This window comes from Candoia aspera, chromosome 3 (assembly GCF_035149785.1).
Source record: "Candoia aspera isolate rCanAsp1 chromosome 3, rCanAsp1.hap2, whole genome shotgun sequence".
Taxonomy (NCBI): Eukaryota; Metazoa; Chordata; class Lepidosauria; order Squamata; family Boidae; genus Candoia; species Candoia aspera.
In genome coordinates, this window is record NC_086155.1 from 157,388,382 (window position 1) to 157,404,485 (window position 16,104).

At 36.9% G+C, this 16,104-nt stretch overlaps 1 protein-coding gene across 3 annotated transcripts in view; it reads right to left on the reverse strand.

The window, feature by feature from the left end:
* Nucleotides 1-16,104, reverse strand: part of ANKRD12 (ankyrin repeat domain 12) — a 92,575-nt gene that overhangs the window by 8,913 nt on the left and 67,558 nt on the right. For all 3 annotated transcript variants that reach the window (XM_063299111.1, XM_063299112.1, XM_063299110.1), the window contains 5 exons: nucleotides 13,335-13,477; nucleotides 11,859-12,006; nucleotides 6,295-10,865; nucleotides 4,321-4,419; nucleotides 3,814-3,957 (listed from right to left, as the gene is read on the reverse strand). In XM_063299111.1, coding sequence (XP_063155181.1) covers nucleotides 3,814-3,957; nucleotides 4,321-4,419; nucleotides 6,295-10,865; nucleotides 11,859-12,006; nucleotides 13,335-13,477 — 5,105 coding nt within the window. The remainder of the gene's footprint in view (nucleotides 1-3,813; nucleotides 3,958-4,320; nucleotides 4,420-6,294; nucleotides 10,866-11,858; nucleotides 12,007-13,334; nucleotides 13,478-16,104) is intronic.

Consider the following 16,104-nt stretch of genomic DNA (forward strand, 5'->3'; position numbering starts at 1 on the left):
CTGCCAGCCCCACTAGGTAGATTAGACCAAGAGATCAACTGCACTGGAAGGCTAAAGTTACTTTTCTTGAGATTGTGTATAACAACAGAATCTTGCAAGTCTGATTGTGCTGTACATCCTTCCCTGTCTTATAATTGAGAGAATTAGAGGGGTGTCTATCCGAGCCACTTATCTGTCTGTTGCAGACTTAAGATATATTTTATCCCTCATTGCTTTGGTAACAGAGCTCAAGTATCTCCATCAAGATCATCTTCCTTTGTCTCTACAATATTGAAGAGCAAACTAGATAAGGTGTAACTTTGTGGGACCGCACAGATTTAGATGATGGACAATTTTCTCCAGTACTACCTTCTGAATATGGCCCAACAGGAAAGGCTGAAATTACCAATACCCACAAAGTTTTTAAGGAAAGTATAGCTGATGTCATTGAAAACTGCTAAGACAAAATGACCTAGTACTACTGCATTCCATCCATCCAATTTCCAGAGTAGGTCCTCTATCAAGATGATCAAAGTAGCTTCAATCCCATATCCATAACTGTAGTTTAATTATTTCCACATAGTATCAAGGGTATGTAAATATAATATATAAATAATTTATTTAAAGTAGACAATAAAGTAGAAAATTGGACTAATAGGCCAATTTTCTAAGCCCTCACCCTAATGTTTACTTTTAAACTAAATAACCTTTATATAGGCTAAATTTAGAAACACCTTTCTAGATATTATTAAAAAGTAATTTTATATTTGTCTTCTTAAAAGACCTTGAGTTCTATTCCATCCAGACTCAACAACTTCTATATTTTTATTTTGTCAATTAACCTAAAGCTTCTTATCCATGTGACATTTTGAAAAAAACAAACAAGGGTGTGATAATGTCCATACAGAAGATTCCTGTAGACCAATAAGTTTTATTTTCCTTCCTTCCTGTATTTATACATATAGTAAATAGACTATTATGGGGAATAGAACGCTGAATGCTACCCCCCTCCCCACTTCAGCTCAGTTAAGCTATGGTTCCTTTGGTAACTACAGTATAGTTACTTATACTTCAAGGAATAATGTCTGGATGTGAATATGGGGAGTACATACAGATCTCCTATTTCCTCCTAATCATTTTTCATAATTTCTGCTTTGTCTGCATATGTGAGACTTCTCTTGACTGACTAGGAGAGAAACTGCAAGGATAGACTTCCAAAGTCACAAAAGCTCTGATAAGTGTATTCATTGTAGAAAAGCTAATGAACCATTACAAAAGAGTTCCAGTGATGGCTGGTATCAAATCAAGCCCTATTAATAATTAAATCAAGGTTCAATTTATTGCACCTCTTCCCCCCCCACCCCTGCCCAGTATAAAGGGCTAGAAGCCACTCTCCTTTGGGAAGGAGGCACAGTTTCCATTTGTCTCTTGTTCTGATAATAATGTGATCTGCCATCAGTCTGTTTACTTGTGACTGTGTGAACACTGCTCTCATAGCAAGAATACAGGCTGTATGGAATTTCTGAGAAAGTTCCTGCACATGCCTACTGGGTTTGTTGTGGATAAACTGTGTTCTTAGGGTTCATTTTTGTTTACTTATTTTTACTTTTTAAAAAGGAGTAAGATCAGAAATTATATAAATAGGAAGAGGCTTTGGACTTCATAGCCAAAATGATAGTCACAGGCTTATCGCAAATTAATACACCCCCAACTCATGTGGGTGACCTACCCTGATTTTTGTCTCAGAGCAGATGGAATATGATCTGAGAGTGGAGGAAGAACATTGGTCTTTTGTCACAATGAGATAACTCTGATTACTATAGAGCTAACCAGTGCCACTAATCCTCCTTGGGAGGATGGTTATTCTATTCAGCTGGTCCACTCCAAATACCAATGGATCTTCTTGACCTCCCAAGGGCATCTGAAGATTTCTCAAGGCCCTAGTGGGCAGTTCTACTAAGGCCTTGGCTGCCAGTTGGAATACTGTTGGCCCTGAACAGAATTGCACTTGAGTGGCCTTTCCCCATTTGCCAATCCAGAGGACATCCTTCGTTTACCAAAGTAGCTCTGGGAAATGACACGTCAGCAGAAGTCTACAGCAGGGCTGGCAGAAAGTATTAATCTGATCAAACTTGGGTAAGAACTTAGACTTAAATCTACACCATGATGCTAAGAGCATCAAAACACCAATATATATTTGCTCTTATTATATCTGCAGACTGTTAGCCAACAACTCTGTTTAAAATTTCTCAGATGCTTTTAGGGAAGAATAGATCAGAAGGGCCACCATGAAGAGTTGGGTAAGGAACTTTCAAAACATTTGGATGATAAAATCGCTCAGAACTGCTTGGAGTTGGATGCTGGCTGGGAAGATTCAATCATGATGAAGTGGACAAGGTTCTTTGTAAGGTTAGCCTGGCCACTTGTGATGTGAAGGTAAAAACCTCTAGGGAGGTAACTGGAGACTGAGACAGGGCAATCCTTGAGAAAACGGATGATGCTACCTGCCTTGAAGAGGGCTGTGGTATGCTCCCTCTTCAATTAAATATCACTTGAGTCAGCTCAACTGAATAGCTGACAGTGAAGTCATCTGCTGGCATGGGGTCAGGTATCTATGTGGATGATACCCAGTTATATCTCTCAACCCTGTGTCAAACAGGAGATGTGATGGAGGTCTTATCCTGGTGCTTGGACACAGGCTCTGGAGGGGGACGAACAGGTTTAGGCTTAACTTTAGGAGGCTTGAGTGGCTGTGAGTTTAGAAGCATTTTGGTACCAGGGATATTCACTGCCTGGTGTGGAACTGGTTCATAACCTGAAGTTCCTTTTGGAGTAACTGCTTGAAGAACAGGTGGCAGTTACAGCTAGGAAAAACCTGTATAAATCTTAATCTAGTGCACCAATTACAGTCTTTTCTGGATTGGGAGGCTATGCTAACGATCATTCGTGCCTTGATCAAATCTCATTTGGATTACTGTAATGGGTTCTATATGGGGCTGCCCTTGAAGACCACCCAGAAGCTTCAACTAGTCCCAAATGAACACCTCTAATGAGAGAGTTGCAGTGGTTACCAGTTTCCTTCCAGGTGCAATTTGAGGTGCTGGTTGTCACTTTTAAATCCTTACATGGCTTAAGATCTGAATATGAAACTAACTTGTCTCAGTGGCTTCTGCCTGCCCAATGAGATTGGGAAGGGTGGGCTTTCAGATCCCCATTTTTATAGAATGTCATCTTCAAGAACCACTGGAAGAAATCTTAACTGGCACACTTCTTTGAAACAACATTCCTCCTAAGATTAGCTTGGCTCCCATCTTATTGTTTTTTCAGAAAGCTATTAAAACTTGGCTCCTCTAGAGAGCCCTGGGACAGACTGGTGATGTGAGGGACCCTCCGCTGTAGATGTGGGTATTGTGGCTATTCCCTGGGCTGCTGTTGCTTTGTTTCTCTTGTGTTTATGATGATTTTTATTTTAAAGTTGTATTTGTTGTTGTTGTTGTAAGCTGCTTTGAGTTTTGTTGTACTAAGTGACATACAAATTGTAGTAAATAAATAATTAATAAGGTAATGAATTAGCATGAAATTACTAATTTCAAATAACAAGCACTCCATAATGTTTTTCAGGAGGTTTCAGTGCATGCCTGATTTGGACTCAGAAGTTCAGCAGGGTCAGGACTGGAAATAAAAAACCCAAAACATCCTGGAAGAACACAATGGCAAACAACTTTCCTACTATTTCCAGTTAACTGCATGGATATGTCCATGTATTCATGAGTCAACAACAGCTTGAGGTTATTTTTACTTTTTACCACACTGCTTCAAATAACTTTCTTTTACCTGTGTATCCAGAGGCACATTATATACTTCAGCATCCAGCAGTACTGTACATGCACTGAAGGGCAAAGTCTGATTTGCTAAAGTTCTTGCTGCTCGATAATGGACTCGTAGTACTTCTTGTTCATTGGAAACAATAAGCTTTTCCTAATTAAATGAAAAGACATATAATTTAGAAAAATCATGTAATCATATTTTTTTAAAAAAAATCAAAGATACATCTTATCGCTATGAAAAAGCAACTTTTCCATATTCTTATGAAGGAATCTTGTTAGAAATATGAAACATAACTTTAGGATGGAAGAATTTCTTGTACTTTAAATTTCCCTTGAAAAAAATGGAAATGTTCAGTTCTGAATTAACCAACTTAATAATAACTATCATTTCTTATAATTTTCACTTAAAAATGAAAACCTCTTAAAAGTGGTGACCAGTCTTTTTTAGACAATTGAATAAATGGTAAATAAAGCTAAATAAGAAGCTAATCAGTAGATTTTATTACATTCTTACCCTTTCAATACTGTGTTGCAAACGAAGTTTCATCCTTACAACTTCTTGCTGTCTAAAGAGTTCTTTAAGTGGATCAGATAGTGATGGTGGTGGTGTGATCTGTGAAAGAAATATCACTTTAATATAAAACTGTAGGCACATAGGCATATGCAAAAGATATATTCAAGTGGAGGTAAAAATTATAGCATTTAAGTAGAGGCTAAATTCTGTACTATTTGTACAAAAATGAAATACTGAAAGTGTGTAGTTTGCTTTGTATTCTCTTGAAATTTTTAAACTACGGTCTTCTAAGGATATGGACTGTTAACTCTATGCATTCTTGGCATACATCATTTAGAATTCTTTGCCTGCCACTCCAGTTTTTGGAGCTAAGATTTGACTGGTTAGTTCTGGCAGCACTGAATGAATGGTACTTACACCCGGTCCTTGAAGTTACAGCCGCTGCAGCACCCTCACAGCCACGTGATCAAAATTTGGGCACTTGGCAGCCCACCTGCACTTATGACTGCAGGGGCACTTCAACTCCCCCACCCGCCTATCTTCCTCCCCCCCATTTCTGCCCTTTTGGCTGCTCTGCACAGCAGCATTCCTTGGCCGTGGCGGAGCTGGGGCTGAGGTAACTGTGCATAAACCCTTCTAGCGACAGCTGCCACTTGCTTCTTGAGCAGGAACTGTCAGTCCATGAGCATCCCCAAGTTGCAAACCACCTCTGAGCAGAGGAATGCAACCCTTTTGAGAACCAGGTGCTACCCTGGAATCATTTAGCCAAAGACCCAAAGTCACCCTGTCTTAGAAAGGTTCAATCTGAGTCTGTTCCTCCCTATCCAGACTCTTACAGCCTCCAGGTACTAGGTCATGACTTCTCCTGTATCACCTGTCTGATGAGGGGCCAAGATATATAACTGGGTATCATCAGCATACTGATGATACCTGATCCCATGGTGATAGGTGACCCCTCCCAGCAGGTTCACATAGATGTTAAAGAGAAATGGGAAGGGTAGAGAACCCTGGGGCATTCCACACAGCAGATTTCTGGACAGATCTCTTATTCCCTCCACACAAATCTGGAACTGACTCCTTAAGAAAGAGAAGTACAAAATTGCTACTCCAGAAGGATACTATAGTCAATGGTTTGAAAGCTAATAGGAGGTCAAGGAAGACCAAGAAGGTTTCACTCCCCTAGACTTGATCTATTCTCTACCAAATGATATAACTGCTTTTAAAAATTCTTTATTCATATTTCAGTTATATGTTGCTATTTATTATTGTAATAAAGGTCTTAATAAATTATTGATATTCAGATAAAAGAGCTACTTGATCTCTATATGGCACCCCTCCCATTGCAGTGGACTACTGATAAGGGATTAGGAGACTGGTGAACTGGATACTCTCACCAGTCTCCTAAATGGTTCCAAAAGAAAGAAGCAACAAAAACTCTTCCCATTTCAGTCAACCCTTAACTTTCTTTAACAAAAGGAACAATAAAACACAACTTTTTTTCAACTGCATAATTGGCAGAAATCCACTGTGAAACCTCTTTTTATTTTCTATCTGACTTCAGTTAATGTTATAAGGGCAAACATGCCCTTATAATAGCTTTCCTAATTGCACCAGTAATATAAATAAAGATTGATATGACAAGGTTATGATGGAAAAGAAATGTCAAAACCTTGTATTACTCATGTCAATTTCCTTGCATCCTTTCTCCATTATCAGTTGGTTCTACCATGTGCAATTTTTTCATGATGTGGTCAAGACATCTCTTTTTAATTCCTTATTTGCATAACACACACTATATATTTATTGTTGGGAGGAAAAGGAGCATGCATGAGTAAAACATGATTACATGTTCTGACTGAGCATAACAGCAAGATAAACATTGATACTGTGAACTTACAATGAAATGAAGCTGTTAAAGCAATAGCTAACAGCCAATAATTAATTCTATAGTAATTTAAATTTCCAGTTACTTACTGTTGGAATGCATATCTTGCTCAGGGGATTGCCATCTAGGAGGTACGATCCATTGAAGGTTACATATTCATCATAATACTGAGGTGCTTGAGGAATAACGCTACATAGTAATTTACGTTTCTCTTCTATTTTCTTTCTTATATGCAAATATTCAAAATACGGATTTGCTCTCTCTGAACTGTATGGCTGAATCTCTTCTAGTTTTAGAGAGTCTACAACAGCTGCCAGAGACTGGTGAGTTTTTTCTTTAGCTTGCATTAAAGATGGATTTATTTGAACAGGCTGAGGAACACGTGACAGCTTTCTTTTACGTGGATGATGTGTCTGAGCATCATCTTCCTCAGTTAACCTTATCCGTCCTTTCAAAGAGGCAGATGAATCAAAATCTCTTTCTGAGATCTGGGAACAACCAGAAATGTTCTGCTTACTTTGATTAGCAAGCATATTTGCTCTATTCCTTGTAATTCTTTGAGGAATTTCATAGTGTTGTGCTTTAGGATCTTCTGCTGCTTCTTCCAATTCTGATTTAATAGTTGGACTATATTTATGTACTTCATGTCCTGTTAACTGTGAATGGCTTTCCAAATTAGGTGGCAGGTACTGCTGCAAGTTTTCTTCCACTGAACTGTTTTCTGCATTGTCTATATTAAAAAATTTTCTATTGTACTCATTTGTAATTCCTTTCAGTGCTCTACCATTTAGATCCTGTAGATCTAGGTCATTTTTATTACCAGCCATATGGGATGAACAAATGTCAGTGGAATGGGCTTTTTCACCTTGGAACTGAATATCAATTATGCTATTATCGAGTTCATCAGCTTGTGACGTTTTATAAATGAGCTTACTTACTACAGATGAACTTGCACTAGAGTGTAAGCGGGGATCAATTGCAAAAAAATCCTTTTCAAAATTTTGTGAAATATCTTTAGTGACACTTTCAGGATAAACTGTGATAAGCATATCTGCCTTTTTATTGTTTGACAAGAAGACATTTTTTTCTATCTTTTTTTTGCTTGTAGCATCTATGTCTAGTACTGAATTGCTAGGTTGAATGGAACTTTGTGGGCTCTTAATCAGAAGCTCTTGGCTGTTTGTATCTGACAGAACTACATGCTTTGACATATAGATTGTATCTGTGCCTGGCTGAATCTGAGGAGGGCAGCATGACTGAACAGACAAAAATTCTACCATTTCCTGTGATGCAGGATTTGATATGCTTTCAGTATGATGACAAAAAGGTTCAGAACTTTTCTGCTGTTTCATACTTTTATTTTCAAAAGTAGTTATGGCTGAGACATTTGCTGTATCAGGCTCACAGCCTGCATAATTTGAGCAGGAACACTCACTATTTAATGAAATAAATCTATCCAAAGGCACATCCCATGTTTTATTTGATTGAGTTGTATTATTATGTTCTAAAAATGTATGACTTTCTCCTGATGAGCTTGAAGGAGCAGTGTTTTTTCCAACTGCATCTAATGTATTAAGTTTATTAACAGGTCTACTTGGGGATAAAGCAGAACTGGAATACAAGCTGGTCAGTCCATTCTGGGAATCCTTTTCAAGCAAATTGCAACATTCATGTTTAGGAAAAGAATTACAACTTTGAACTGAGAGCAAAGTACTGTGGCTATTTTCTTCTGATATTCGGGACTGTTTTGTATTTTCATAAACAGCTGGCATACTGCATCTTCGCACTTCTACAACTGGTCTACAATCATTTATCACAAATTTCACATCTTCGACTGATGCTGATCTAACATAAGCTGGTGGTAGTCTGTTTAAGATAGGTGCTTTATTGCGCTCTGGCAACTCTGACAAACTATCATTCTCATAGTTTGCAGGTGATTTGGCACTAGGCAAAAATGGTGAATGTGAAAAAGACATTTGAGAATCAGATCCTTCAAGCATAAAATCTGAATCATATTCAGTAACAGGTCTTGGAGGAGTTACTGTAGCATGGCAAGAATCCTCTGAGCTAGCAATTGAAATCATAGATATTGACCGGGATGTTAGTCCAGTTTTTTCACTTTCTGATCTAGGAGACCTACTTAAGCTATTGTCCAACGCTAGGGATGGTTTTCCACCAGAATTTTTTATATCAACTGACTGTGACCTACTACTGGTAGCATCTCGTAGCTGCTTATCCTTCCCAGCAGCGTCTGATAACTCTGAGCTTTTTGAACGAATCAGTTCTTTGTTCTTTGATTCAGTAAGTGAATATTTTATTTTGTCCTTATCTTTTATTTTGTTAAGTTCTGTACAGGATCGATTCTTTAATCTTTCTTTTTCTTTCTGTTTTATTTTTTCTTTGTGTTTTCTATGCCACTGTTCAATTTCCAGATCTTTAAGACTAAGCATTCTTTCAAAGCTTGTCTGCATCAAATCATCATTTAATAATCTCTTTTCTTTAGGTCGAGTATCTTTAGAGACTGGTAATGGTTTAGATTTAAGCTTTTCAATTTCAGTTTTTAATTTAGGTACACTATTTTGCTGAATTTTATCTTTATATTTGTCACGCTCTTTATATCTGTCAATATCTTTATCTTTTTTATCCTTCTCTCTTCCATCAGGAGTTTTCAGCAATTCATCCTTTGGCTTCTCTTTTAAGAATAAAGATTTTTCACCACTGCCTTTTTTCTCTTCTGCTGTTTGCTTTATGTTTATAATTACTGAACTGTCCCGTTCTTTCGATTTCTCTTTTTTCTCCATTTCCTTTTCTTTGTTTTTTCCTTTTTCCACTTTTGAATATTCACCATCCTTTTCAGAACTCTTGCATTTCTTATCATTGCTGGGTTTTTCTTTACACTCAGACAAGAATCTATCATTTTTTTCTTTATCATGCTTCTTTTCAAATCTTTCTTTAATTTTTTCTTTGTCATCAAGCTTTTTAATAGCATTAAAGCTTTTTATTTTATCATGTTCTTTATTAGATTTTTCTGCCTGTTGAAAATACACCTTTTCCTTTTCTTTTATCTTTTCATTATTTTCAAGAGAGTCTGATTTATCTTTTTCTGATTTATGTTCACATTTTATTTTTTTCTCTTTATCGGTATTTTTTTTTTCTATTTTTTCAATAGCAGAGTTCCGCTTCTCATTTTTTTCTCTATGATCCCTTTTTTCTTGCTTCTCAATGTCTTCCTTCTCTATAGAAGTTATACTTGTTCCTATATCCCTAACACCTAAACAAAAAAAATCTGCTTCTTTATCAATAAATATGCTATCTTCTTTTGTTTTCTCTTCCTTGTCATTTTCTTTTTTATTTTTTTCTCTCTCTTTTTCCTCTCTAAAAAATTTATCTTTTTGAAAGCTTCTCTCTTTCACATATTTGTCTTCTTTACTTAAGACTTTTTCCAGTTTAGATTTCTTCTCTGACATTTGAGGGTCATGGTCTATAGTTGACATATCTTCTGCCTCATCACTTTTGAAAAAATTCTCTTTCCAAAATTCTCTATCAAACTCAACATTCCTTTGGACATCCTTGGAATTCTCCTTATGCTTATATCTTTCTTTCTCTCCATCCTGCTCCTTTTTATGCTTATCCCTTTCCCTTTCTTTATGCTTCAATTTATGCTTTTTAAGTATTTTTCCCTCCTTGTCAGTCTTCTTCATCATAGAGTCAGAATTTTCAAAGAGTGGACTGTTATCTTCCTCTTTAAGTTTAGGACTGGATTTCTCACTAAATTCTAAAATAAATTCTTTCTGATGCTTACTTTTGTCTCTGTTCTTGTAAGACTTACCACTAGAATTTTCCAAAAGAAAATCAGAATCTGGATTATGGTCATATTGAATTAATTCAGACTGTGAAGTTACCTCAGACTCTCCTGGAGATAAACAAGTTTTAACATTTTCTTGTTTAAGTGTTGAAGACTGCTTTTCATTTATGCCACATGGATGTTTAGGAGATTTGCTAGGAGTAATATGGAGTAAAGGCAAAGAAGAATCCTCCTTTGGGCTAAATGTTTTTCGAAAATTATCATCTTCTTTGCTTTTGTCTAAAGATTCTAACAAGGAAACACCTAGGTTTGTCACTCTGGAATGATCTTTTTCTAGTGTTAATTGCTGGTTCTCTTTATTTTTGCTTTGATTTTTTAGTTTTCTCTTAACTTTTCCTTTTTGTTTATATTCATTATAAACATATTCTTTTTTAATCTTTGCATCAGAATTTGAAATTTCTGTAACAGTACATGAAGGAGACATTATCTTTTTGTCTTGAAGAATGTCTTCATCTGAACTTTCAGAACTTGAATAAAGGACTCTGGAAGGCTTCTGTTTTTTATTTTTAAATGATTTTGGAAATGATAGCTTTTCCTGTGTAAGAAATAAGTTACTTTGTTCAATTTCAGATGTATCCTCTTTTCTCAGATCTTTCCGAGGAATATGTCTATCATCAATCATTTTCTTAACTTCTTCATCCTCATCATCTTTAAATTCATATTCATCAACAGCAGATGAAAGAGGTGTCTTATTAGAAACATGTTTGTTGTCATTAGCTAGAGATTCTTTCTCTGTCTCAGAATCCATATTGCCATCTATGCTGGAAGGATTTACAGATGGTGCTTCATCAAGATCTAGAATAGAAAAAACATGATGCTACTGTGTTCATTCCTTTACTATTAATGGCAATCAAATCTTATATATTTGTCACACGTTTTCATTAGCTGAAATTATTATAGTATAAATCAGGTAGAAGTAAATATGAAATGTGTTATTGTGAGAAAAATTAAGATTATAATAAAATACTGTTATATTTAACATTGTATAATAGTACTTGGATAGAGAATTCCAGGGATAAACTGCAAATTCAAAAAAACAATTGTATTATTAGGGTTATGGATTCATTTTTCTTACATTTTAATCTAGTTATTTTTTCTTACCTTGCATAATTTATTGCATTTATGTTCTTTTTTCCCCTTACTATGGATGTTTTATCGTATTTTACACTATTGCAAGCCACAAGTTTTGATGATAGGTGTATACAATAACAATAACAATGATAATTCTATATACACACCAAAAATAGATACAAAAAAATCAGAAATAGCTGGAACAACAGGAGAACTAAAAAGGTCTTTTATTGTACCATCATTCTCTTACTCTGATATCCCTATTGCTGCTTCAACAACAAAAGCTAGGACTTACAGGTATAAGGAACCTAGTCCTGTGGAATAATTATATATTTTACAAAGTAAAAATCTGTGTTCTTACTTCTGTATCTCTCTAAAGGGATACTTTTCTACCCATTCTATCAACAAGCACAGCAGTTAAAAAAATATGTACAGTTTGAAAGAGAAACAGATTAATAAGAAAATATTTCTGAAGTTCATATTTATGTTTATTAATAAATCATACATATATACCACTTAGGCTATTTTCAATTTATCAAGTCAAATTCCCTCAGTTAACTTAAAATTTGCAAGTCTTTTGATACCAAAATCTGGGAACAAAGAACTCCATTTGCATACCCCTACCTTCTATGTCCTAGTATTTTCAAATATTACACAATTTAAACAAAGTATATACAAACACAGATAATTTAACAACCAAAAGGAATTTTTTCTGACCTGAACAGCCATCTTCATCATCAGAAATAGGAACTTCTCTTTTTAGTAACAGTTCCAGTTCTTCTGTTTCAGCTACATCAACAGGTCTCTCTCCATGTTTATTGGCTTGGAATGGATTACCACCATGTCGGAGGAGCAACTTTACAATCTGAAATATTAGTTCACTGCAGCTGAAAACCCCATTTTAAAAATGTTTTATCAGGAGACAAACGAACTGAAAACATTAACAAGTACCTGTATTTTTAACATTCTTACTCTGAAAAATGCCATGTGTGCTGATTATATAAATAAATGATAGGATCAAAAGTGCTGAAATTCTCACACTTCTTATATGGAACATTCCATCTGTGATTAGTCTAAAGCAGTTTTTGAAGTTGCAGTTGATTAAAAAAATAAATAAAAATAGACTGAATATTTATTAGCATATAATATTTAAGGATTTTTATATAACAATCTTGTAATCAAGCTCTGATGGCTGAATAAAAATAGGACTTGGCAGAATTTTAGATACTCTACCAAAGCAGATATTATGTCAAAACACGACACATACAAAATATTAATAAAAAAAAGCTTTGATGTAACTTGAGATATGTCACCAAGAGAGATATTTTATCAAAACATGATAGAAAGTATATTGACTCTTTTGAACTTTGGCATTGGAGAATACCATGGACAGCCAAGGGGGAAAAAAAAAAGGATCATTGAACAAATCAACCCAGAGTTCTTAAGGCACAAATGACCAGGCTCAGATTATCATATTTTGGACACATTATGTGAAGACCTAGCTCTCCGGAGAAGTCTATAGTACTAGGAAAGATGGAAGGCAAGAGAAGAAGAAGATAACAAGCAGCGAGGTGGACGGACTCATTTACAGTGGCAAGGCTGCACTATTGGAGGACCTGAAGGACCAGGCTGGGGATAGATTTTCCTGGATAAAATCTATGTGTTTGCTAAGAGTCAACACCAGTTTGATGGCACATAATTAATTTCCCTTTAGTAGGACTAACTCCCATTCCCTGCTTCCCTATAAATTGAGGTACATTGCATATTGTCAGCGTCTGGCACCATTGCATGTCTTGGCTCTTTGCCTTCATAACTCGCTAAAAGAGCTTTTCCTCTATAAATGGTCTTGAAACTTTAATCTAGGAAGATTCTGTGTTTCCTTTGCATGCTTCTTTCCCAGATAGCATTGTATAATTTCACAGATAGCATAGTGGAGCTATATTGTGTAATTCTTTATTGGCTTGTATGTTGTGCTTCAAATTATGGTTGTGAATGACACATGATTTTAATCTTTGTTTGAACAGATACCTTGAGATCTGCAGTAGCCTTTGCCAATGATGCTGATAACAAATCACTCATACTGAAGGGCCTAATTCATATATAGGATTCCTTTGTTAGATTATCTTTAGTTAGCTTTGATTATTAAAGATCAACACATATTACGTATTTAATTTTTCCATGAATGATACCTACTTTCCTATGTCCACTGCTTGCAGAATCATGGAGTGGTGTATCATCATCTAAGCCTTGAGTATTTACATCTGCCCCTGCTGCTATCAAGACCTTAGCAACATCATAATAACCAGCATTACAAGCTTCATGGAGTGGTGTCCAACCTATAACACATCAGAACATAACTTTAGGTTTAATATTTGGCCTTTATCACATTTTTAGTATACGGTAAAATATAATTTAAGCAAAATACAGGTAGTATACAGGTAGTCCTCAACTTACGACCAAAATTTGGACTGGAAATTCCATCGCTAAGTGATGCAGTCATAAAGTGAGACATCACCTGACTGCATCAGTTAGTGACAGCAATCCCGGCAATTCCCCTTGCTGACGTTAAGCGAATTTTACTGGTTGTTAGCTGAGCACCTACCCCAATCCAAGCCATTCTGGGCTTGGTCACTCCCAGCCCTAAGCCTCAGTAAGGTAAGCAACTGTGTTAAACTGCCCCTGCCTGCCTATCTCCATCTCTGACCCTTTGGCTGCCCAGCACCCTGCCTTATAGGGCCACAAGCAGCCCCAGAACTGTGCTGCTCTGGGGCTCCTTGCCACACCTTGGGAAGCCACAGCCAGCCCAGCCCAGTCCCAGCCGTGCTCATCACCCTGCACTCCGAGACCCCTGCTGTCCTGTGCGCTGTCACCCCACCTCACCTTGCCATCTTCTTGCTCCCACTGCTGACAAGGCATGCCCGGCCTAGCCCTTCGCGTCCAGAAGCCCCTTTGTGTGAAGCTGGCAAAAGCAAGCGCCTTTGTAAGCTGTTTCTCCAGCGACTGATTCCTACACGTGACTCTCTGAGCCAAGCCAAGGCTCTTTCCCATTGGGGGAAACTGCTTCCTGCCTTCCCCATTGGCTTTGCGCCAAAGGTGAATAATAATAATAATAATAATAATAATAATAATAATAATAATAATTCCTGCCTTCCCCATTGGCAGCAGGTGCAAATAAGAATGCCAGCCAATGGGGAAGGCAGGAAGCAGTTTCCCCCAATGGGAAAGGGCTGAGGCTTGGCTCAGAGAGCCACATGTAGGAATTGGTCGCTGGAGAAACAGCTTGCAAAGGCACTTGCTTTTGCTGGCTTCGCACAAAGTGACTTCTTGGTGCAAAGGGCTAGGTCAGGCATGCCTTGTCAGCTGCAAAAGCAAGAAGATGGCAAGGTGAGGTGGGGCAGCAGGGCATAGGGTGGCAGGGGACTTGAAGTGCAGGGTGGCAATGGTGGCTGGGACTGGGCTGGGGCAGCTGTGGTTTCCCAGGGTGTGGCAAGCAGCCCGGAGCCATGCAGTTCTGGGGCTGCTTGCCACCCTGCAAGACAGAGTACAGGGTGGCCAAAAGGACAGAGATGGGAGGGAGATAGGCGGGGGGAATTAGAGCACCCCTGTGGTCATAAATGCGGGTGGGCTGCCAAGTGCCCAAATTTTGATCATGTGACCGCGGGGGCGCTACAATGGCTGTAACATCAGGCCCTGGTCGTAAATCACTTTTTTCAGCACATTTGTAACTTTGAATGGTTGCTGAACGAATGGTTATAAGTTGAGGACTACCTGTAAATACAAATATTTATTTTATAAATAAGCTACAAGTAATTTTAAAGCCAGAAGATTGTTTTGTTTTACACAGTGCACATAATACAGTTTGCCAATTTTGACATAATGTATTTTTAAAAATGCAACCCTATCACATGGCAAAAATCTTGATTTATAACTGTTCTTAGAAAAAAGCAATTGATTTTTATCTTACATATTTTTGGACAAGACCTTCAGAAGACATACCTCATGTTGCTTTCTAGAACAATGCTGAACTTGTCCAAAATATTCTAGTAACATTAACTTGAAGTTTTTGAGACTTAAGTTGCATAATATTAATTATTCTGTTCTTTTGCAAATAGGTTTTAAACTCTGAGGACTTAAAAAAAAAACTCGATACAGCAAAATGCAGCAATCCACAAATTCTCTCCCCCCCACAAATTATTAATTAGATGAGGTATTTACATATTCCTCTTCTTTATGAATATATTATTATGTATTATTGTGTTTCTACCACCTAAAAAAATCCAATCAAACTAAAACTAAGCATGACCACATTGTACTGAAAACAATACATTTTAATTTAATCTTGATGTATCTTATTTTACTATTTTCAGCTATAGGGGCCTGCAGTTTAGATGGTGATTCTGTTAAGTCCACAATTTTATAAAGGCACCATCATTTTCTAATGAGAAGCAAGTAGGTGGAATCAAGGGTGGTTGCAGTTCCTAAGAGCAGCAAGGACTATAGAAGCAACTATAAAAGCAGGCTTCCTGAACAAAATAATTAATAAAGTTATGAAACTTAAGTCTCAGAAAGAATATTCTTTGAAAATGTTCAAAGTTGTTCTAGAAAGCAACATGAGGCATGTCTTGTGAAATTCTTCTCCAAAGATACCTAATATACAAATCAATTTGGGCCTAGAATTTAGACCCTGTACTCCAAAGCCTAATAACTGGATCCAAAAAAGTAAACACAGTGGTGAAATATAGGCAGAAATGTCAGTGGTGTTGCTTTGCTCAGTTAGGTAGCTTTACTTTTCCCTTTATTTTCTGTCCCTCTATCTCTTTGTTTGCTTGTTCGTTTACAGATTAATAATTACTACTTTTGGTATGCACATCAAAGCTTCATATAACTTGATGCAGCTCTCTTATTTCCCTAGTACAGGTAGCCCTCAGTTAATGACCAGTTGTTCAGTGACCATTCAAAGTTA